This window comes from Capsaspora owczarzaki (genome assembly GCF_000151315.2).
Source record: "Capsaspora owczarzaki ATCC 30864 unplaced genomic scaffold supercont2.11, whole genome shotgun sequence".
Lineage (NCBI taxonomy): Eukaryota > Filasterea > Ministeriida > Capsasporidae > Capsaspora > Capsaspora owczarzaki.
The window spans coordinates 493,711-516,020 of record NW_011887302.1 but is presented as its reverse complement, the minus strand read 5'-3'; the positions used below and the strand labels follow the sequence as shown (position 1 = coordinate 516,020).

The following is a 22,310-nucleotide window of genomic DNA, read 5'->3' as shown; positions in this document are numbered from 1 at the left end:
TGTGCTCTCGATGTGTTTTTGTTCACTTTGTTCGCTGGAGTGATGTAGAGAGGGCCTCCCTTCAAAAACTCGAACCACCCCCCCTGTTCATTTCCTCGCCCTGCCACCTATATCATTGGAAAAGAGCATAATTTATAGAGTTGATTCAATGGTTTGTGGACTGAGTCTTTTTCGGGAGGCCTCTCTACACAAACACAAGCTCACACGCAACCCACGACAAAACAAACTCAAACAAGCACTCGGCAATCAATACCATCATCTTGCAAAATGCTCATACTGGGGCTTGGAGAGAACAGAGGGGCGGGTTGAGTTCACACCATGGCGCCGATTTCGCGAACGGTCGATCCATCCTGAAGCGCCGTCAGCGATTGTACGAGCTGAGAAAAGCTCGGGCGTTGCTCGGGAGACAGGTTCCAGCAACTCATCATGATGTTGTAGAGCTCGAGCATGCAGGTTTCTGGCATGGGCAGTCGACCACCAGCCTCAACATGAGCCAGAGTCTCACGCCCATCCATCTCGCCGTACGGCTTTGCGCCGTAACTGCAACATTCCCCTGCCAACATGCACGAGCACAAGTGAGATACAAGTGCAGTTTCCAGCAGAAGACCGAGATACAACGATACTCACAAGCCGTAACGCCGAAAGCCCACACGTCCGACATTGAAGAGAACTTTCGGAAAGTCATGGTCTCGGGAGCCATCCACTACGTGTGTAGCATCAACATAATCAGCATTCAAACCGCATGCGAGTAGCAACCATTCTACACCCTCACCTTCACAGGAAGCTTGCCACGCGTTTGCATGCGGTAATAATCATTCTCAGAGGCCATTTCGCGAGAAAGTCCAAAGTCGGCAATCTTCACAATCATCCCTTGCCCCACGAGACAATTGCGAGCGGCGAGGTCACGGTGCACAAAGTGGAGCGTGCCCAGATACTCCATGCCAAGAGCAATCTGGCGAATGGCGTGCACCTGCTCGTTCTGCGTCCACCAAAGCGAGTGGAGCTTGGATTTTTGCAGCAGGGTGCGCAAGTCTCCATACTGCACAAACTCAAGCAGAACGAGATGGGGCTCTGACTCGACAAGAGCTGCGAGCAGACGCACGACATTCGGATGCACAAACGGCGCCATCAACTTGGCCTCGCTTTCAAAGTCCTTGCGGGATTTGTCATCCGCGTTCGACTTCAGAGATTTGACTGCAACTTGGACATTTTCGGACGCTGCAGGCCCAAGCAAGTTTTGAGCTCGTGGGGGCAACACGCTGAACGGCAGTTGACCCAGTGCAACGTCGCCAAAGTTCCCGCTGGCAAGGTGCTTCACAATGGTCAAGCCCTCACGAACGCGACGAGAATGGCTGCCAGCAACGTACGCGCTTGCATAATTGTAGACCACCTCTGGAGCACTTTTTGAGACAGCCTGATACAACGGTTCTGGCTGTTTTTGACCGACGACGGCGTAGGCTGAAACATCCTCCTCTCTCTGAGGTCGGGTCGCATGATTCAGAGGAGAGATTGCCATTTCGATAGCCTCCTGATAGATGGGACCGGCGGATTCCTTCGCACGTCGTTGCAATCGACGACGTCGGACCAGAAAGATGGCGAGAGCAATCAAACCGACGCCCACAACCGAACCGACTGCAGCAGCGATTGCCGCCACGGAAGACGAGCCCCCGGAATCACCCTTCGGAGCGCGAGAGGCGACAGAAGCAGCAGACGTCTGCCATGCCGACGACGCTGACGCAGCCGAGGCCAGAGATGCAGACGCGGTAGAAGCAGCGGACGCGGCAGCGGAGGAAGCGGATGCGGCAGCAGAGGACGCGGACGCAGCAGAAGCAAACGAGGCGTCCGAAGCAAGCGAAGCAAACGATGCAGAAGCAGAAGAGGCGACCGAGGCAAGCGAAGCGAACGATGCGGAAGCAGACGTGGCTGCTGAAGCGAAGGACGCAGAAGCAGAAGTGGCTGCTGAAGCGATGGACGCAGCCGATGCAACAGACGTGACTGAGGCAGAAGCGACAGAAGCAAGCGGGAGACACGAGCCACCCAACATGCCATAACCATCATAGCATCGGGTGCATGAACCAGTGGAATCGCAGATCAAGCAGTTGGTCCCGCAACATGCACCAGGCCCTCCAGCGTAGCAGGTGGCACAGGCTGTATCGCACTCTGCACCACAGGTGTCAGTGACAATAATTTACATGGGGGATTGCAGTCATCTCGGAAGCTCGCTTACTGTTTGGGTTGGAAGCACTGCCGTATGTGCTGGGCGGAGCGACAGCGTTTCCATCAAAGGTAAAGTTGTTGGGGCTCAGCACTAGCGTGTAGAACGGATTTGTTGCTTTATATCCCAAGAATAAGCCGTTCGGTAATCCTTGGAACAGGCCAGGCGGCAACGTTGTGAAGGAACTGTTACTCAAAGTTCTTCACTCAACAGACAGTCAGAATCGGATGGCTCGACCTCCGTCAACGCTCGCCTTACAGATATTGCAGCTGAATGAGCCCTGAGAATTGACTTGCGGGGATACTGGTGAGTTGGTTGTTGTGCAGTGCTCTGGGAATCGTGTGGCAAGTGATGAGCCAACCGGCCTGAATTTGTCTGCAAAAAAGTCAATGGTGCAAGCTTACAGTTGTTGCAGCGACGTATCTCCTGTAAAGGCACCCGCGGCGATGCTGGTGATCTGGTTGTCGCTCAAAAATCTAAATCGCCATGTGACCAGCGTTTTTTTTTTTTTTGAGCCACTCAGGGTTGTTGCACGATAACCGTACGAGGCCAGGGCCGACTTACAGGTAGCTTAGTGCGACAAGCCCATTGAACGTATTGGCAGAAATACTCGTGATGCGGTTGAATTGTAAAGTCCTGGTCGAAGGCGTGCAGTGTTGAGTCAGAGCGTCGGTTGCCCCCTGCTTCAGACAAATCGTATTCTTACAGTGAGGTCAGCTGCGACATCCCTACGAAGGTATTAACAGCAAGGTTGGTAATCCGATTGTTGTGCAAGGCGCTAAGTACCGTTGACGGTGAGTCACTTATGTAAACCCATGGTTCAAAAGGCCAACCAAGTGACTTCCTCTCGCTTACAGGTCAGTCATACGAGTCAGCCCAGAGAATGTACTTGCATCAATGCTTGTGAGCTCGTTGCGAGCGAGTTCCCTAGTAAACGTGCTTGCGGTAAGTCCTTGTTCGTTGGAACACTGCAACCCAACTCGGTTGCTCACTTACAGGTAAGTCAGCATCGTCAGCCCGGTGAACGCACTTGCGCTTATGGTCGTGATTTTGTTGTTGCTGAGGACTCTAGCGAGCGCAACGGCGTGAGCGTCGTGATGTTCGCAAAAACCCCAAAGCTAAGCTCGCTCTCTTACAAATAACGTAGCGCCGTCAGCCCCGAAAAGGCGCCTGCATCGAGGGTGGTGATTGCGTTGCCACCGAGATAACTAGCCAGACGACGGGGAGCAACGATTGAGCGAATAATTTCACCTGAGGTTTGTCAAAAACCCAAATCTCATCCAACCTTCTTACAAGTCTGTTGTGCCAACCGGTATGGATGTGACTGCTGGCATGGCTAAAAGCCCTTTGGACGAGCAGTCGACGACAGTGATAGCAGCATTGCAAGTGCACGCAGAACTCATGCCGTTCGGTAGACAGGCGTCGACAGCCTGGGACATCTTGACGTGGATTGCCAATGCCAGTACTGGCAGAACCAACCAGCTGAACCCTGCTGATCTTCTCATTCTGATGCAGAAAATTGTACAACATCAGACCATCAGAAACACCGGAAAATCAGCTCAAAAGTACAAACTGATTGATGTGTGCGCACTTCTTTCCCAAGTACACGTAGCTGAGCTGAGCGAGCGGATGGAGTGCGGTTTGTTTGCCGTTCGTGTCGACCAAACAACAAAAACCAGATAATCCACGCACATCATCTCTGCCCTGCACTTTATTACAGGGTGGTCGAGCTCCTTTTTTGGGGCGACTCAGAGTGAAGCCCATTTAAGGGGGGGTGTGTGATGAACGCGCAGCTGCATTAGTATTGTAGTTGGTGTTGGTTTTTTTTTGTTCCATGCTTTGGTCAATGCCAGCCTGTGCTGCTGCGCTGTGAGCCTCGACACGCGCATGCACACACTTGCGTCCACTCCATAGCTCGCCTCATCCGCCTGGTCCGCCTGGTCCTTCCCCTCAAGGCAAAAAGGAGCAGCGCGGTTTTCAAATGGGGCTTCCACCGCCGCCCCACACCCACCCCCTTCTGGTCCGCCAACCCTTTCGCTCCCACTCTTGCTCCGGCGATCCAGCCATGGGGCTCCAGCCTCGCAGTGCTCTGCTGCTCCAGCTCTCTCTCTCTCTCTCTCTCTCTCTCTCCCGCTGTGCGCAACAAGGTTCGGTAATGATTGTGAGTTATTGGCTGCCTTAATATGGTGCGCACAGGCTGAACGACCCCAACCATCCAGCAGCACAAACCCCCAATTCGATATTGAGGGGATGACTATAGAAAGAGCAAGACAAACTACTGGCCACTTTTGCTCGGTTGATCGTGGAAGGGGGGGAAGAAGGAAGGAAAATGCGAGGCAGATTGTGATTGAACATACCGCTTGTAAACAACAAAAGACTGCGCGCACCGCACCACCAATCAGATCCCCAAAGGGAACAATGGGGGTCGGAGGGGGAAGGCGGGGGGAGAGAGAATGGAACTAGAAGAAGCCTTTGTGCTGGTATTGCATTGCAAGCGCTCAAAGTAAAGACGGGATCATCAAGTTTCAGTTCTCTTTCTGTTCAATTCTCCACATTGAAAAAGCACATCATGGAGCTGCTCCACCACATTCAACGCATGGCGCGGTACAACCAGTGGGCAAACGCAGTGCGTAGACCAATACTATGCTCTCTTTGTGGTTGTTGCGCTCATTGCAAGTGCGGTTTTGTATGGGTACTGAGCTCACTTTGTTTTCGCAGGTCATTCTGGATGCTGCAGCGACGCTCAGCGAGACCGATCTCAAGAGCCACGCCAGCCAGCCATTCCGCAGGTACCATTGAAATGCATCCCGGTCCTTCTCCTCTAAAAGGGCGCACACGAAACGGAGGGAAAACGCGCGCACGCGAACGTGCGTGTTTCCAAGTCAAAATTTCAATCTCACTCTGACTGCAATTGTGATTGAACATGCTCAGCATCCATGGAACAATCACACACATTCTACTTGCTCAGAAACTATGGTACGATTGCGATTTGGCAAAATTGGGGAATTGGGGAATTGGGGAAACTTTTGGGGGCCAGCAGAACGGACATTCTCGTCCTGAGAACTCATTCACTGTGTCCGCACCAAATTGCATAGGCTATCGCGCGCCAACCCGGAATACAAGTGCGACGATATTGGTCATTTCTGGGCGAATGGACAGTACGCCAAACCCGAAGACGAGAGCAGCCAGTGGGAAAAGTATGAGACCGACCCGGCCAAACTTGGAGCCATGCTGCGCGCCTCCGTAAGTTCAGCAAGCCACTGTACTTGTTGTTGAATATCAAGAGCAAGAGACACTGGTGACTTTGCATGTCTCACACGACGCGCTCCTGGACTCACACTCGCCACAGGATCAAGCCATCATTGACTTTGTCTGCTCGTCCAAACTCCCTGCCAATCCGACATCTGCAATGACATACAAGACGACCGATGGCGCAGAAAAGTCGTCGCCATACGATGTCAGCTTGCTGCATCTCTTCAACCACTCCACCCACCACCGCGGCCAAATCACTGTCGGACTGATTGGCCGCGGCATCCCACCCCCTGAAATGGACATGATCTACTGGTACCGCAGTCACGACCAAAGTAAACAGTAGGGATTACGTGCACATTAGCGCAGCGCACTAGCACAGATGAAGATGAAGGATTGTTTCAAGATGATTTTGTATTCCAAACAACAAATTTCTGTTTCACATCTCTCTTATTGCTTGATGCCCATGAATGTGAGCGAGTCGCGTGCCTTCATGACCTCCTCCTCTAGCTCATGCTCCTGGGTTGCAGTCCATTGAGCACCGGCAGCATCCTTCTGACGTTGAAGACTGGACAAAAAACGGTGGGGGAAAAAACGCGCGTCAGACCAACTTGCAAAAGCCTTACACGATGGCAACCACATAATCACGACACCAAAGAATGCATACCGCTTCAGCTCGTCGATTGGTCCATGGCCGGTAAAGTACACAACCAGTGTGTTGGCAGGGCAGGCCTCGTAAATCAGCTTCGCGCGCTGATCGTACGACGTGAGAATCGCCTTCAGGCGCTGCTCATCAAGATCGGTCTGGTTAGCTGCCTCCGCTGAAATAGACAAAGGACGAAACAACCAAAGGGATAAAAGTCAGAGAAAACTCAACGCATGCTAGCGATTTCGAGGTCGAAACGTACAGAAAAAGTCCTCAAGGCCGTGGAAGTGGCTCCAAACGAACGAGCTGGGGCCATCCACCGCCTTGATGGCAGCAGCCAGAATCTGATTGACACGAAAAGAGCATCCACATGAGCGAGACCGACTCCGATTGAAACCCCAAGCAAAAAAAAAAAAAAAAAAAGCAGAGAGAATTGCAGACAGTCCCTCCAGGCGTTGCATACCTCATCGTCGGAAGGGCAAGGGACAATGTTCGTGTCGCCGATAGAATGCTGGCGGGCAATGGTTGGGATGTCAATGATGGTCGACTTTTTGCCCGAACGCGTCAGTCGCAAAGCCATGCTTTCCGTCTCCTCCTCGTTGATACCGAAGGATGGGCCTGTGCACATCGAAAAAAAAAAACAAGAACGACAAGAAACGGATGGTCAGCTTTGAGGGAAAACAAAGACCAGCATTGGTAAAAAAGCGAATTGGTCCAAGACATGTTTGTTACCATTCTTCAGCTTGAGACGCAAGAGTTCCATGCATGCAGAGGCATCTTCCGCGGGGTTGTGGCCTCCCTCGTCGGCTTGAATGATGCGCTTGAGGTAGGTCTCGGTCAGCCATCGCAGCGACGGCTTAAAGTTGGAGCCGCGGGTGTGCGAGTACGCAAGCGCCGTGTCAACGATTTGGTGGTGGATGATCTGTGGCGTGAAACAAGTCAGCCAATATTAAAAAAGTGGACTTCCCATTCATCACCCAGACAGTCTATACAAGCTTTTAAACTGACCTTCAGCACGTTCAAGTCGTTCTCGAGAGAATGCCCGACCAAAATGGCATTGGATGGAATGAGACGCAGAACGGCATCCTGCGCGTCCTTCAGCGTGCTGGTCACGTTTTCAAGCATGTCGGGCGTGATGCCCGAGTAGCGCGTGCAGTAATCGACAATCGGTCGGGCGGGCTTGATGAGCTCGTCGTACAAGACCTCCAGCTTTTCAGACACGATGGCGAGGCGGGCCAGCTCAAAGCCTTGTTCTGACTTGACCTACAGCATGTGAAAACGCAAAGCAGCAGACAAGGTGTTGAGCGGACAAGATGGAGTAACAATCGTGAAAAATCCGAACGAAAAAAAAAAACTCAGCCCAACACACTCACCATCTCGCAATCGAGCGAGAACACAGGAAGCTCGGCCGATGCAGTTTGGTTGGGATCGCGCTTGCCGAGAGTCTTGTACTCTGAGAATTGGCCTGCCTCCTCTGGCGTGCGCACATCGATCGGCATGGGATAGCCGTGGTTGCGCATCTGCTCAGTGGTCAAGAAATAATGGCTCTTCGGATAGACTATCAAGGTAGGTAGGTCATTCATTCAGAGGCGTTGCAGCAGGGGTATGTGAGTTGCGTGAAAAGGCACAGTCAAAAATCTGCTCGATCATCGAGAAAAAAAGAAAAAAAAACTCACCAGACTCCATGTTGGTCGCTGCAGAAGATGCCTTGTTGGAATCGTCCTTCTTTTTGCTCTTCAGGAGCGGAATATTCAAAAAGTTGTGCACGGGCGAGTAGATGCGCACCTTGGAACCGGGACACCGGGTTGGGATGGCGGTTTGGAATTTGCTCGAGAGGAAGGGGAAGCAGTCGCTGTAGTAGGCATACATTTGCGGGTTGATGTTGTGCAGCAGCACGGTGACAACACGCGGGATCAGTGGCTTGTTCTGCGCGGTGGAGAGGACGAAATCGCTGGTTAGTGACAAGAGAGAAGGAGAAATGGGCAGACAGCGGATGGCGGGGGAGGGAAAAACCTGACTCACCTTCACAATCACCCATCGCAGATTGATGCCATCGCCAACCACCCAAAGAATGAGATCCTGCAAATCCTTGAGGCGGAGGTGGGAGCTGCCGCTTTGCTTGAAAAACTGCTCCAGACGCAACTCGAGCTCGGGCTTGGCCTACGTCAAAGCAACGCATCCACCGACAATAACAAACATATGGTTGAGTTATTCTGCATGGCTGAGGGGGGGCCCGTGTGCATGGCAATCCCGAAATCGGTACACACATTGGCGCCATGAACGGCCGTGTACGTGGACTGCGGGTCCATGAGCGCGGACGGCGACGACAGCAATAGCAGTGGATTGTACGTGATTGGCTTGACTGGTGTTCCCGTGAGTGGGTTGATGGTGCTAACAACCACGTCGTCGGCTTGGACGGCCTTTGCAGTGAGTCGGCGCTGGTTGCGACGCTCTTGGCGCAGCTGCTTGCCCGACTTGCCACCAGCAGCACCAGCACCAGCACCGGCACCAGCACCATCGTCGGCGTTGGCATCGTCGTCGTCGTCGTCGTTATCATCAGCGTTGGTCTTGCCAGTAGTAGCGGCGACGGCGACGGACGATCCGTCAATGCCTTCGATCAGGACACGCTTGTTGGCGTCCTTCTGCTCGCTCGCATCGACGACCTCGCCAACTGTAATAACACACACACAAGTTTGGGTTTTTGGGATTCAGAAAGTGAGCCAACAAGTGGAGGAAGTGGACGGTTTGACGAAAACGCCCCTTTCCAATGGTCGACCGTATGGATCCACGCGGAGCTCAGCCAAGAGTGTGAGTGTGCAACGGGACGAGCGTCCATCGTCCAAGCTAGCTTCCATCACTCAAACAGCTTCAATACAAATATATGTGTGTGTGTGTGTGTGTGTGTGTGTGTGTGTGTGTGTGTGTGACAATGTCAAGATATGGTGGATCGGTCGGCCAAAGTGGTGCGATTGTGATTTTACAGTCAGTCGGTGCGGTTGCAACAGAGTGGGAACGCTTGTGCCCTTTGGACGTCGACATTGGAGGATGAAATAAAGGACTGAGAGTTGGAGTGTGATGTGACGCTTGAATAATTGTGCAGACAGGAACATGATGAAAACACAAAAAAAAAGGGGGGGTCACCGCCGGCGAGACCGGGAAGTGGAAGAAGCAGAAGACGGCGCAGGAGCATTGGCGCGCTTCTTGTCGTAAAAAGCGGACAGCACGCCGCGCTCCCATCCCTGATCATCCAAGCGCTGCTCATCGGGTGTGTAAAAGCGTGACAGCGCGGCCTGCATCTCGTCGGAAGGCTCTCCAAGGCCAGAAAGTGGCACAATGTCGCGAGGTTGAATTGAAGCGTAATCTTGATCGCTCGGCTGCCGAAAACAAAAAAGGATCAAAGAGCAGTTAGAAAGACTCAAGCAAGAAAAAAGAAGGTGGAGCGGGGGGGGAGGAAGCAGGAAACAACGAAAATTAGCCAAAAACACAAACCTTGACCAAAGGCACCATCAGGCCAGCTGGAAGCCGGTGGTAGGCTGAGGCGTTCTCAAGATCATGGATGGAAAGTCGCACCGGGGAAATGGTGTGCATGATTGTGTCGACCTCCGCAAACCGCTGCGGCGAGAGGAATTGATTGTGCCGCCAAAACCCCAAAAGAGTCACCAGTTGCTGGTACGCCTCCTGCTTGAGAGGGGTATCTGCAATATGCCGGAACAGAGAGCCCATGTGTGCGTCGAATGCGTCAATGAGTCCAAACATGCTTCGCTGAGACCTGAGTATTGGTTGTATGGAGCGAAAGATGGATTTCCCAAAGTCAGAGCACTATTTCAATGCAGCTCAACAACGAAAGAAAAAAAAAAAAACACTACGTACGCATGGTGAAACAAATCCGTCACTAGATAGAGCAGCTTGATTTTGAGCTCCAACGGCGCTGACTTTGACGTGATGGCAGCCACGAAGAAAGTTGCGATTGCGTCCATCTCAGAAGGACTGTGTACGTTGGCCAAAACCCATTCTCGCGCGTCCTGCAAAAGCGACCCCCCCCCAACAGCAAGCAAACCCAATCAGTCTGTGGCGGTAAGTAACTGCATGAATCTGAGCACCTTGTCTCGTATTTGGGGTCTGTTTTGTCTGTCTGGTTTTCTCAGAAATCATCCTCGTTCTACTGAGTACTGACCGCGATAATCGTGTCGGTAATCTGCAGGTGCAGCGCACGGATGAACTCTGACAATTTTGAAAAGTCCAGCGGTGGCGCTGGAGGAGGACGTGCTGCTGCGACTGGTTGAGTGGGATGGTACTGAGACGACGTGCAAGATTGAGGAGGAGCAGGAGGAGGAGCCATCGGGTAATGGTGCTGGTGGTGATGCTGGTCAGGATGCGCCATTTGGCTCTGATCTGCCATGTTGTATGACTGCTGCTGCTGCTGCTGCTGCTGCTGCTGCGGGTGTGGGTGAGCATGGTGTGGATGGCGCGCGTTCGGATCGCCTGCTGGCGGCCAAGAGCCGCTTGGATTGCCACCGCCAATGCTGCCACCGCCATAGTGTGCTTGGTACTGGTGGTGTTGGGGGTGGTGTTGATGGTGTTGATGGTGTGGCTGGTGGGAGTGGTGGGAGTGGTGCTGATAGTCGTAGCCGGGTTGTGGCGGATACTGCGCGTATTGAGCATGGTGCGGATACTGCTGTGCATGTTGTGGATGCGCATGATGCTGAGGATAGTGTCCTGGATGCATTGGCTGATTCGGTGGCGGCGGATAGTACGGCGCGCCTCCAGAGTGAGAGGAAGGCTGCTGCATCGCTCAGAAAATATCAAACAAAAAGGACTGACTGTCAATGGAGGATGCATTTCAACACAATTAGAAAAAAAAAACATCCACGACGACAGACGACATTATGAGAGAAGTGCCAAGACAGCTAACAACGACCAAAAAAACACTGAGGGCTGATGCTCATGCGCTGGTGTCCATCGCATCGAGAGGGCCCAACTTTTGGTCATCCTTGACAACGGCGTCAAGCTTGGCACGTGTGGCCGCATCAGCGTTCAGCTCAGCGATGAAAGCGCCAAACTTGCCGGTTGCAGCTACCAAGAAGTGCATGCACAAAATCAACCGAGTTAGCGACGCCACAACCTCTTTTTCCTCTCTCGCTCGCTCTCTCCCTCCCACCCCTCCTCCGCCTCCCTCCCCAACTTTCTCTGCAGTAAACAATAGATACAATACATACCAGCATCAGGGATGCGCAAAATAGCGGCAACAGCACGCAGCGCGGAGCGAACAATCTCGTCGTTCTTTTCAACCTCCTGCTTGACTGCATTGACCTTGACAGGAGTGGTGATGGTCGCACGCAGAGGCTCAATCAGCTCGTCAAGGCCTGGGTTTCGAAAAATAAAAGGTCAACAACGGCGGCGTCCCCGGTAAACAAAAACAAGTCATTCGTAATGCTTCCCCTCGAACACAATCATCCACACAACTAAACTCACGTTGCAAGACCACAGTCGGCGAGTAGACAGTGAGACGCATGAGAATCAGGTGGCACAAAGTCTTAATGTCGGTGTGGTCCTTGAGGCCTCCCATGACATGGCCGAGGAACTCATACAGATCGATGCGATCCAAGCAAGTGTCCAAGAGCGTGTACATGCACTCGTATGCAGCCTAAACGTGACAATGAAAAGAAGTCGGACAGTGAGCTGACTATCGAGATACACGCACGCTTGGCTGCGCTCAAAGGTCCGACGCAAACTCACCTTTCGGATGTCAAGACCATCATCCACAGTGTGCTTGAACGGACCCATCTCAACAATGCGAATCAGCTCAGGCTGCAGTGCAAACAAAAGATCGGTTAGATTTCCAAGTGCACCACGACCAAACAAAAAAAAACCAACAAAAAAAACCGCGATTCGCATTACCCGAGGACGAGTCTCAGTGTACAGGGCTGGAAGCAACGCGCCGAGCAAATCGCGGACCAGGAATGGCTTGTTGTGGGCGGACGAGTTGAACGCCACAAGCGCGACGCGACGAACAGTCTAGTTGAGATGGTAAAACGAGGACGAGCACAAATGAGCATTGCAATGAAACAAATTGCACCACCCCCTCCCAAAACAAAACAAAAAAAAACAAAAAAAAAACCTCCTCTCTTACGCTGTCGGGATCTTGAATCATCTGCAGGAAACGCGCGACGTGAGCCAGGAGGAAGGAATCAATCGAATGGGTAGTGTCGGCGATCGTGTGCTTGACGGCGGCAACGACAGTGGCTCGGGTGAAGGCTGACGGGTCGGCAATGCGAGCCTCGAGCTCGGGGAAGCAGGTGGCAGGGTCGATCACCGTCAGCTTGCCGAGGCACTCTGCGACAACGTTGCGGGTGCCCTCTTCGACCCTGGCGGAATGAGCCATCAACAGCGACCAGATCTGCGAGACGAACGGGGTGATGAGCGTCACCGACTCGGGGTTGAGAGAGATGCACGAGATAATCTCCTTGAGCGAATGAAGCAGCAAGTATTGGCGCTTGGGCTGAGCATCAATCTGGGCCAGAATGAAAGGCAGGTACTGCGACAAGTTGCCGACGCTCATGCAGCCGAGGGCGTACGAAGCAGCCGTCTTGACTTCCTCGGAGGAAGCGCCAAACTGGGTGATGATCAACGCAGACAAGCTCGGGAGGGAGGACAGATCGAGGAACTTGCCAATCTCACCAATGCAGAGCAGCGCGAGCAGCTTGATGTTATCCACGGTGCCGGGGTTTTCCACGTCGGCGGCAAACTGCGAGACGATCGCAATGTGCTCGGCAGGGCGCGCGAGGCAGACGCCACCGACGCACTTGGAGATTGAGTAGAAGGCCTGGTGCGGCGTCGAAGGCGCGCCGGTTGGCACGGTGGCCACGTTTTCCATGTAGATGGGTCGGATGAGCGTCTCAATGATGGTGCGGTAGTTGAGCCCAGAGTCACCGGCCACAATCGTGCGGAAGAAGACCAAGGTCGCGTCGAGCGCGCCGCCTTGCAGCATGGACGAGCGGAGCAACTGGAGCACAGCCTCCAAAACGCCCTGCTCGGACACGGCAGCCACCGAGCCTGGGAAGGCAGTGACAATGGCAGACGCGACGGTGACGGCGAGCTGCGCCACGTGCAGATCGGCATCGCTGATGAGAGGACGCAGCTCTGCGAGCACCGATGGGTAGATTGAGGCATCGACCGAGGCGGCATAGACTCGCACAATGGCGCTGAGGGTCTCCAGGGAGGCGACGCGCAACGAGCGGTTGTTCTTGCGCAAAAAGCCGGCAATTTCACGCACCACGTCCGAAAGCACGGCGTTGAGAGGAAGCGTGAGGGACGACTCGGCAATGCGGCCAAACGAGCGAACGGCAGCAAGGCGAGTGGACTCGTTGCGCAGACGCTCGGCGAGCACGGGGAGCGCGCGAGCAGTGTCTTGCGCCAGAACGTCGCCAAACGAGGCAATCAGGTGGCCAATGCAGGTGATGGAGCGCTCCTTGACCTCTTGATCGGCAACCGACGACGAAAGGCGAGCAAACACAACCTGAAAGAGCGAGGCAGCCAGCGCGGAAATGTCAGAGGCAGATGTGGAGGCGCCAGAAGAGGAGGTGGAGGCAGAGGATGCGCGAAGGACGCGGAGAAGCTGGGTAGCGGCAGCGAGAGACTCGGCAACAATCTTGTAGAACGAGTCCTGGATCCCCGTGACGAGCAACGGAGCGAGCGTGGACACGACTGGCTGGACATACTCTGGCTGGTGAGTCGAGAAGATGAGCGCCAGCAGCTGCAACGTTTCAATCTTGAGGTTGGAGGTCGAGGCCTTGTCCGTCAGAGCCAGCTTGATGCCAGGCACGAGCTGGGGCAGGGTGGACGAGAAGGCCGAGAGGATGGCGGACGCCGCCTCCTTCAAAATCGACATGCAGCCTTGACGGGCTCGAATGTCCTTGCCCTTGAGCTGCTTTTGCAAAGCCCGGACGAGAGAAGGCACCTCACGGCGGAAGGTGGCGGCAATGGGAGTGTCGGCGGCCGAGTCGTCGCCAGTGTGCATGGGCGCAGCGCCGCCGAAGGAAGCGCCAGCCGAGGTCGAAGCCGAGACGGCGATGCGCGTGTTGCGCAACACGGCCAGGTAGACCTGGAACAACTCGATCTGGACTGTCGCCTCGCGTTCCTTGAAACGCGCAATGAGCGCTGGTGTGACAGTGGCGTAAAAGTCGTCCAAGAGATCCGGGCGAGTTGAGACGATGGCTGCAAGACACTTGGCGGCGCTGCGGCGCACCTTCCAGCTCATGTCCTCGTCATCGCTGAACGCGTCGTCATCGTCGTCGCCGCCATCGTCCGAGCCGCCCTCGTCGTCGTCGTCGCCACGGGTGTCCATGCTGTCTTCGTCGTCGTCGTAGTTGTAGTTGGGGTCGTACTCGATAAACTTGAGGCACAGCGCGACCGCCTTGGACAGGTCTGCAGAAATTTCCTTTGGGCAGCGGAAGACAAAGGACTCGAGAGCCTGGAAGCAGTACTCACGGAGCTCGTCGTCCTGGACGGCGCAGAAGCTCACAATGCGAGGCACAATCTGGCCCAGGCGATTGTCGAGACGGCTGCCGGCGTGACGGCTGATGGTGGCGAGACATTGAATGACGGTCTTGGTGTCTGCAGTGGGCTTGGGGGTGTCCAAGCGAGTCGTCAGGTTTTGCATCAGGCCAGTGAACTGGGCCTCGGGGACAACAGGCACCAGGAAGCCGATCGCGACAATTGCGCGCTTGCGGACGGCGACCTTTGGGCTGCTGAGCAGCGGCACGAGTGCTTCATGAATGGTCGAATGCAAGGGAGCCAGCTGCAAGCCGAAGCGATCGAGCATGTCTGCGAGGATTTCCAGGGCGGGTTGTTGGACACCGAGCTCGTCCTGTAGTTACGAAGGCGGAGGGAATTCAAGTGAACCGAATCAATCAAACGTTGAGTCAAAGGCACAAGAATGTCAAAGTCACAAGCAAGTGAAATAGCAAAGTCGGTCGGAGCCAAAAGCCCAACCTTGGAAACGGCCTTCAAAAGCCGCGTGACGAGGTTTTTAGACACGGTCTGTCCAACCTGGCAACCGGGCGCAATCTCGCTCACAACATTCTTGAGGCCTAAGTCGGTGCAATGTCAGAGGCTGGTGAGATGCGTGAAAGTTTGAGAGAAAACAGAGCAAGAAGAAGGGTTTGGCTTACCAATGCTGGAAATGTCGCGGAGCTGCTCCTTTTCCGACAAAATGTTCGAGCACAGACGATCGCAAATCTCTTCGATGCGGTTGTCACGGATCTTGCGCGAGAGGGGAGCAAGGCTGTGGAGAGGTTGTTTGCAAAGTTAGCGGAAAAGTCATCAAAAGGTTTCATCATCTAGCTAGATTTCACGATATCTAAACGACCGCGTACCATTTGACGACCAGGTTCTGGACCTCGCCGTTCTTGTCGTCGACGAGCTTGAGCAGCATCGTGACAATCCGGCCCTCCGTATCAGCGTCGAGCTTGAACTCTGGCTTGTTCAACTCGGTCATCAGATCGTTGCAAGCCATGAAACGAAAGTCGTTATCATTGCTCGTCATCTGTGCAATTCAAAGGACAATGACAAGGAAAGTGAGTGACGATGAAATTTTGTCTCGGCAACTGAGAACGGAAGAGCGAGCGTCTCAGCTCCCGCGCGCCTTTGCTCAGTGATCCGAGTTCAACCTCCCCCCCCCTCCCGTCTCTTTGTGCTTCCGACATCAAACGCCAGGTCGTGCTTGTGAATGCTTGGGACGGGTAGCGACGGGGAGCAACGCCTGCAACAGACAAGGAGGAGCAAAAGCGAAAAAAGCGTCGAGATCTCGCTCCACCAAAGCCGAGGCTCGCCTGTGCGCCACTGACGCCCAGCAAGACAACGCGCTTGTCATCCACAGAGCCTGTCTGCAAGGCGTGTGGCCCAGCGCGCTTGGCGACTGAACAATATCTCGGAACGAGGCTGTGCGTTCTCGCTTCCGTCATCGTTCATCAACCGCCCGTTCACCCATCCCCGCGCCCAACGCAACAAAGGCAGGGGGGGGGGCCGAACGCAAAAACCCTAGAGAGCAGTGCTTGGTTGAAGCTCGGTGAACGGAAGAGGAGCGGGCACTGCTGAGTTCGGACCGACCTTTTCGAGCAGCGATGAGATGGACGCCATGGTTGTGCAAGCAAGAAGAAAAAGAGTGAGCGAAAGAGGTGTAGTTCTGAGAGTCTGAGCATTGAGCTTTTGTAGTTCTCGATTGGAGTGGATTTCACTGTCAAAGTAAGTGAAGTTTGGCAGGCAGGCAGGCAGGCAGGTAAGGTGAAAGCAAAAACGGTGCAAATCGTTTGTCGCAAACAACACCATAGCGGCAAAGTGGCTGAACCATCCATTTGGATCACAGACCAGCAACATTTGGTGAACTACTTTGATTACAACAACCACCTCACTCCCTTAATTATTACTACACATACGCATGCAGGCGAAAGCGCTGCAGTCGACCGCCCTGGGACGGAGCTGGAGTGGGACTCGCATGGGAAACTCGGCGCCCCTGTACTACCGCCCCGCAGACGCCCTGTCTTCTCGCCGCACAAAGCGACTGGCGTCTGCAGCATGCCGCCGTGTTGGTCTGGTGGTCGGGGTGCTCCTGCTGACCGAGGTCGTTCTCATCATCGCGTCCGCTGGAGTTCATTTGCACCAAGTCCCTCATGCGCTCGCCGAGTACTTTTACGTGCATCGGACGTGCGCCGTTCCCGACAAGTGGCGCCAAGAGATGCTTTCCAATGCATTCGAGGCCTCCGATGCCTGCACTGCCGTCAATGTAAGGCAACACAAAAACCCTCCCAGCCCCCAGCCCCAGCCCCAAGCAGCAGCAACAAGCAGCGGGACGAAGTGCAGGGCAATGCGAACCCTTCACACCTTTCGGTTCACAGCGGTTTCTGTTTCCCATTGAATTTTTCTTTCTTTGTTCTTCTTGGTTGTCCTTTTCGCTCTCTCTGCTTTTGCTCCGCTCGAGCTATCCATCCCTCTTCCACTGATGTGTGGATGGTGAGCAGGAGAAGGCGGAGGCTGGGGAAGGGGCTGACTGCAATCGACAGGTTCCATCTTGAACCGCCAATTTTGGTGCTGCTCGAACCCGCATGACTGCGCCTTGCCCCGTTTCTGCCCTCGCTTTTCTGCCATGCCACCGCAGCAAGGCAGACTGGCATCTCTCATTCTCGCCTGCTGTCGCCAGTCGGATGCGCCGAGAAACCGAGCGGCGCTTGTGAGGCTGATGTGAATTTCAGCCACATTCGAAACAAAAGCCACAACAACAACAAACAAAACCAAAAAAAAAAAAAAAAAAAAAAAAAAAAAAAACATAAAAAGAGAATCCCATTTGCCACACATCAAACCAGCCCTTGGAAATTTTCATCACGGACAACCTCACTCGGCCCATATGGAACAAAAAAAAGCGACCATCCTTGTAACAAACAATGCTGCGGCTTGAACTCTTGCTAACTCGTGTTCGTTCTGATTTGCTTTGATGTTTCTCGCGCAACCACCTCGTTCCTGGCAGGCCTCGTGCTGGATGGACTTTGGCACAGTACTGGGCGCGTATCGACATGAAGGCCCAATTCCGTGGGATCGCGATGTGGATTTCGGGGGGTTTGTGAGTGAAAAGGAAGTGGTCAAGGCCGAGCTCGTCCGGCGCGGCTTTCATGTGGACGACGAAGAGTGCAAGCTCCGGCTGTCCAAGCCCCAAACACAAACACGGTACAACTTTGTCGACATCTTCCTGTACGAGGACGACCCAACCGACCCGACGCGGCTAACTCGCTGCGAGATTTCGGACCCATTCCGGTTTTGGTTTCCAAAGTTTATGACCAACCCTCTCGTCCCAATGAAATTTGCCGGCCGCATGTTGCCCGCGCCAAATCACGTCGAGGAGCTGCTACGCATCCGATACCCGTACAGCTACATGGTATCGCTGCCGCAAAACATTAACTGCTTCTTTGTGTCGCGTTATTACTTTACGTTATTCCTGGGCCTGTTCGCCGTCTTTGGGCTTCCTATCCTGCTCCTCGTCGGCTGGCTGTGCTACAAGCTATGAGCACTGCTGCACGACCCGCCTGATCCTGGTTATTTTTTTTTCTTGCCGAGTTGAGGAGGCGGCCCGCTGGCCGTTTTCGCTTTCCTCTGCTCTGTCTGCTCTGTTGCCCCGGACAACTGTCTTATTGGCCTGTACATTACTCGGTGTTAACGCTGTTGAGCTGCTTGCTTGAAGATTGATGTGTTGCTGCTTGCTTGAAGTTTGATTCAATTCAAAACTGAAATGAGAAATCAGAAAGTGGCCGAGTGTGTTTTACAGTTTGTTTTCATTGTTTTGAAGAGAACAAAACACCACGCACGAATAACAAGAGGAGGAGGGAGAAGGGGGGGGGGAAATCAAACATGAACAGCAAAGGTGACAAAGATGAAGAAGAGAGGGGAGAAAACAGCAAATCAACCACAACAGCACGCATACAAGCACACAAGGAAGATTATAGAAGGAAAAAAAAAAAGTCAAAAAGGCAAAGGGAAGAACCAATAACGAGCGAGTCAAAGAGATCAACGCAAACAAGCACAAACCAAACCTAAGCCACTGAAAATGGAAAGGTTTGGTTGTTCTCAAACGAAACGAGCGGGCAGCTCAAAGAGTCCACAAGGATCAACAAGCAGACGTGGACGAAAGGACGAGAAAATTAAACAAATTATTGGACAGTGCTGGCCTCTGCGTAGCTTGCTTCCGTGTTCATGAAGAAGTCCTCCAATCGCCATGCGAGCGATTCGAACGTTGGGCGATCTTCGGGCTTGGCCTTCCAGCAGTCAAGCATTACTTGATACAATTGCTCGGGACATCCTTGTGGTGCGGGCATGCGGTAGCCTCGCTCGACTTGGTGCAAGACATCGACGTTGGTCATAGCGGGGTAAGGGATACGGCCGTAGGTGATGAGCTCGGTCAAAAGAATGCTGGAAGAGAGGAAGAGGTGAAAGAAGTGTCAGTGAATCACAACCTTACAAAGAACAGAACTGAAACCAAAGTCACGCGCGCAAGACTGCAAGACTCACCCGAATGACCAAACATCCGACTTGATCGAAAACCTGTTGTAAAGAGCAGCCTCGGGTGCAGTCCACTTGATGGGGAACTTGGCACCTTCGCGAGCCTCGTACTCGGTGTCGGAAATGAAACGAGCAAGACCGAAATCGGCAACCTGAATTTTTGGAGGTTTTGGGGATGAGCGCACAAACAACAAGTCAGCCTCAACCCTCAACTCTGACGGAGAAAATGGTGGGTCGCAAAAAAAAACACAACCAAAAACACATACCTTGCAAATATTGTTCTCGCCAACGAGAATGTTACGAGCAGCAAGATCGCGGTGAATAAAGTTTTGTGACTCGAGGTACGCCATGCCCTGGGCAACTTGGGCTGACATGTCAACCAGTTGTGGCACCTTAAGAACTCGGCCCTGTATTCGATAAAATCGATGAATCGAAAAAACGACAAGAAAAAAAATGAGTTTCAAACGGACGGAACAACGAAAGGTCAAGCAAAAGCCAACAACGAATCAAAGCAAAACAGCGCAAAAGTGTCTGTACCTTGTCGTGAAGATAATCGAGGAGACTACCATGTCGCATGAGCTCGGTAATAATGTAAATCGGCTCGCCGTCCGTGCAGACAGCGTACAGCTGAATAAGCTTGGGGTGACGCAGAGTCTTCATAACGGCCGCCTCCTTGAGGAAATCGTCCGCAGCCATGGAGCCGGGCTTGAGCGTCTTGACGGCAACCTTGGTGACATTGTTCCAGGTGCCTTCCCAGACCTCGCCGAACTGACCAGCACCGAGCTTGCGCGAGAGAACAATCGTAGACCGGGGGATTTCCCATTGGTCCTTCATGTTGTACGCCAGATCTGGGATGGTTGGCTTCTCGGCGGGCGGGCAAGGGTCGGTGAGCTTGACGCACAGACCGTCGGATTCGCGACGGTAGTGCTCGACGAGCTCATCGAGGGTGGCGAACGTCGAGCGGCCAGTGATAAAGTAGCCGCCGTTATCGAGGATGCGGATGCGGTAGTGCTTAACTTGCTCGCCGTCGTTCACCGACAGCGAGTAATCGCCAGGCTTGGACTCGGACTCGCGCAGCAAGAAGGTGCCGACAGTGCCAATGGTGGTGAGCAGCTTTTCGGCAGTCTGACGCTTGATGCGGCCGTGGAACCAGTCCTCCTTGGCAAGGCCCTGGATCGGAGCAATGTAGTTGCTGGGAATGTAGCCAATCTTGCCAGAAACGAGCGACTGTGCCTGCCACCAGTCACCGTCCGAGCTGTTGATGATCTTGAGCTTGTCACCCTTGACAAAGCTCAAATCCTCCCGCGTGCGCGCGTCGTAGTCGTACAGCGCGACGTACATGTTCGGGGCCGCCGGGGGCTCGGGCGTGCGCGGTGTTGGTGGCTGGGGGGTTCGGATGTGCGGCATCGAGGCCTGCCGTTGCTGTACTGGCTGGGCTCTTGGCGAGACGGCCTGGGGCTGTTGGATCTGCGCACCCAGGTTGGGCTTGGGCGGCATGGCGGTTGGGGTTGCGGAGGGAGTCATTGGTCGGGTTGCGGTTGCTTGGGCGGTCGACGATTGCGACGTGAACGAGCCTCCCGACTGGGGGGACTTGAGTGAGTTGGTCGACGGGGTCGGTGCCGTGAAAGTGGTCGACGGCTGCGTGATGGCAGAGGTGCCCTCGCGCGTCGGGCGCGAGTTCAACGTCCCGCTGTTGGACGCAACGCCAGAAGGGGAAACCTTGAAATCGGACGGGTCGTGCGGTTTAGAGTTGGAGCAGCCCATGGCAACAAACACGAATCGAGTTGGGTTTTTTTTCTTGAGCAAGAGAGCGGGAAGCAACGGAAGAAGGAAGAAGAAGAAGAAGAAGAAAAAAAGGAAGGTAAAAGAGTCTGGACGGAACTGTAAGCAAAAAAAATGAAAAACAGGATGAGTGAGAGCAGTGAAATAAAGCGAATCAAAATCAACCGCAACGGCAAAATGAAGGGCAGACATGAAAGGGGTGAAAGTCGCGCGCGCGAGTTTGGAGAGTTTCGAGTGGGTGAGTCAAAAAAAAAACCGACAAATCGCAATCAAAGGGGAAAAAAAAAAAAAAAAAAAATCAAATGAGAAAGCAAACAAAAAAAAAAAAAACAGAAAAAAAAAAAAACAGAAAATAATAAAAATAATGATAATGGAGTCAAAGCGAACAGAGAAGCAAAAATAGACAAAATAGACAAAACCGACACACACGGAGAGAGAGAGCAGCAGCAGCAGCACAGAGTAGTGTGGAAGGAGAGACGGAATCGGCTGCAGCCATCACAGCGCCCATAGAGCCACAGCAAGCAAGCGGGCTCAGGGGGGTGTGAGCATGGGAGATGAACCACAATAAACCACAACACAAGGGCAGGACAGACCTGACCCAAAAAAAAAAAAAAAACATTTGTTTTTTGTTTTTTGTTTTTTTGGTTTTTGGGGGGGGCACCAATGTGCGGCTCTGCATCGCGAGTCTCTGAGGGCTGAGCCCCCGCAGCGACGCTGCTTGCAATGCACGAGCATAGTGCAGAGTTGCAGTGTCACGCTCTCCACGTTCCACGGCGCCAAAAAGCCAATGATTTTTTTCTCTTTTTTTTTTTTTTCTTGTGGTTGTTGTTGACTTCTTTTTTTTTCTTTTTTTTTTTCTTCTTTTTTTTGGGCGGATGATCCTCGTCGAGGCGTGGAGCACAGTGGCCTGCAGCTCGCACTCAGCCAGAGCTCGCAAATGTCGCAAGGACACACACAGCCAGCAGCCGTGGATGTCGCGGATTCGACAAAAGGCAAAGGGCAGATGAGGAAAAAAAAAACTTGAAGGAAAAAAAAAGGAACTTGAAAAATAAAAGCGACTCCTGGAGTCAGTCTCGCTGCCCGGGAGCCATCGCTGCGAACACACAGGTCCTGCATGACGTCTGATGTTCGTCTCGCGGCGGGGCGAGCGGCGAGAGAAGGCAGGACAAGCGGCAAAGGACGCTGATTGATGCAAAAAAAAAAATCAAAACCAAAAAAAAAAAAAAAAAAAAAAGGATCAAAAAAGAACAGGCCGCAAGAGCAAGGAGCGGCTGATCCGCCTCCTTCACATGGAGGGTCTTCGCTCCCTCCATCGCATTCCCAGCACACTCCGATCGTGCTGGAAGGACTGATAGTGTCGGCAGAGGGCGAATCCGC

General features: G+C 53.4%; 7 protein-coding genes across 7 annotated transcripts; 2 read left to right on the top strand and 5 right to left on the bottom strand.

Moving 5' to 3' along the window:
• Positions 1–149: 149 nt before the first annotated feature.
• On the bottom strand, positions 150–3,722 carry CAOG_06366 (tyrosine-protein kinase BLK; the record flags this gene model as incomplete). The annotated part of the gene is made up of 12 exons (XM_004345065.2): positions 150–553; positions 628–703; positions 773–2,160; positions 2,228–2,415; positions 2,474–2,545; positions 2,620–2,691; positions 2,780–2,851; positions 2,922–2,993; positions 3,071–3,142; positions 3,212–3,283; positions 3,352–3,423; positions 3,509–3,722. Coding segments are annotated over 12 exons (2,612 nt in total), but the record flags the coding sequence as incomplete, so codon positions are not given.
• A 1,002-nt stretch (positions 3,723–4,724) lies between these two features.
• Positions 4,725–5,910, top strand: CAOG_06365 (hypothetical protein). The gene is made up of 5 exons (XM_004345064.2): positions 4,725–4,841; positions 4,934–5,004; positions 5,147–5,191; positions 5,311–5,458; positions 5,565–5,910. Exons 1-5 carry the CDS (start codon positions 4,785–4,787, stop codon positions 5,808–5,810), a joined length of 567 nt encoding a protein of 188 aa, XP_004345114.1. The 5' UTR covers positions 4,725–4,784; the 3' UTR covers positions 5,811–5,910.
• Positions 5,859–9,156, bottom strand: CAOG_06364 (hypothetical protein). Its single transcript, XM_004345063.2, has 11 exons — positions 9,092–9,156; positions 8,378–8,781; positions 8,133–8,270; positions 7,787–8,036; positions 7,484–7,668; positions 7,119–7,373; positions 6,843–7,032; positions 6,574–6,728; positions 6,373–6,454; positions 6,132–6,285; positions 5,859–6,032 (listed from the first exon to the last, which is right to left on the bottom strand). Exons 1-11 carry the CDS (start codon positions 9,147–9,149, stop codon positions 5,915–5,917), a joined length of 1,989 nt encoding a protein of 662 aa, XP_004345113.1. The 5' UTR covers positions 9,150–9,156; the 3' UTR covers positions 5,859–5,914.
• Positions 9,157–9,163: 7 nt separating this feature from the next.
• CAOG_06363 (hypothetical protein) lies at positions 9,164–10,923 on the bottom strand. The gene is made up of 4 exons (XM_004345062.2): positions 10,285–10,923; positions 9,981–10,132; positions 9,600–9,879; positions 9,164–9,484 (listed from the first exon to the last, which is right to left on the bottom strand). Exons 1-4 carry the CDS (start codon positions 10,897–10,899, stop codon positions 9,248–9,250), a joined length of 1,284 nt encoding a protein of 427 aa, XP_004345112.1. The 5' UTR covers positions 10,900–10,923; the 3' UTR covers positions 9,164–9,247.
• Positions 10,924–10,927: 4 nt separating this feature from the next.
• On the bottom strand, positions 10,928–16,296 carry CAOG_06362 (Cullin-associated and neddylation-dissociated 1). The gene is made up of 10 exons (XM_004345061.2): positions 16,218–16,296; positions 15,485–15,654; positions 15,281–15,393; positions 15,102–15,199; positions 12,241–14,976; positions 12,009–12,125; positions 11,847–11,918; positions 11,583–11,754; positions 11,327–11,473; positions 10,928–11,183 (listed from the first exon to the last, which is right to left on the bottom strand). The coding sequence occupies exons 1-10, from the start codon at positions 16,245–16,247 to the stop codon at positions 11,053–11,055; spliced, it is 3,786 nt and encodes a 1,261-aa protein (XP_004345111.2). The 5' UTR covers positions 16,248–16,296; the 3' UTR covers positions 10,928–11,052.
• A 220-nt stretch (positions 16,297–16,516) lies between these two features.
• CAOG_06361 (hypothetical protein) lies at positions 16,517–18,402 on the top strand. Its single transcript, XM_004345060.2, has 2 exons — positions 16,517–16,890; positions 17,629–18,402. The coding sequence occupies exons 1-2, from the start codon at positions 16,546–16,548 to the stop codon at positions 18,160–18,162; spliced, it is 879 nt and encodes a 292-aa protein (XP_004345110.1). The 5' UTR covers positions 16,517–16,545; the 3' UTR covers positions 18,163–18,402.
• Positions 18,403–18,408: 6 nt separating this feature from the next.
• On the bottom strand, positions 18,409–21,032 carry CAOG_06360 (protein tyrosine kinase src). Its single transcript, XM_004345059.2, has 4 exons — positions 19,689–21,032; positions 19,418–19,558; positions 19,161–19,303; positions 18,409–19,061 (listed from the first exon to the last, which is right to left on the bottom strand). Exons 1-4 carry the CDS (start codon positions 20,913–20,915, stop codon positions 18,803–18,805), a joined length of 1,770 nt encoding a protein of 589 aa, XP_004345109.1. The 5' UTR covers positions 20,916–21,032; the 3' UTR covers positions 18,409–18,802.
• Between the last annotated feature and the right edge of the window lie 1,278 nt (positions 21,033–22,310).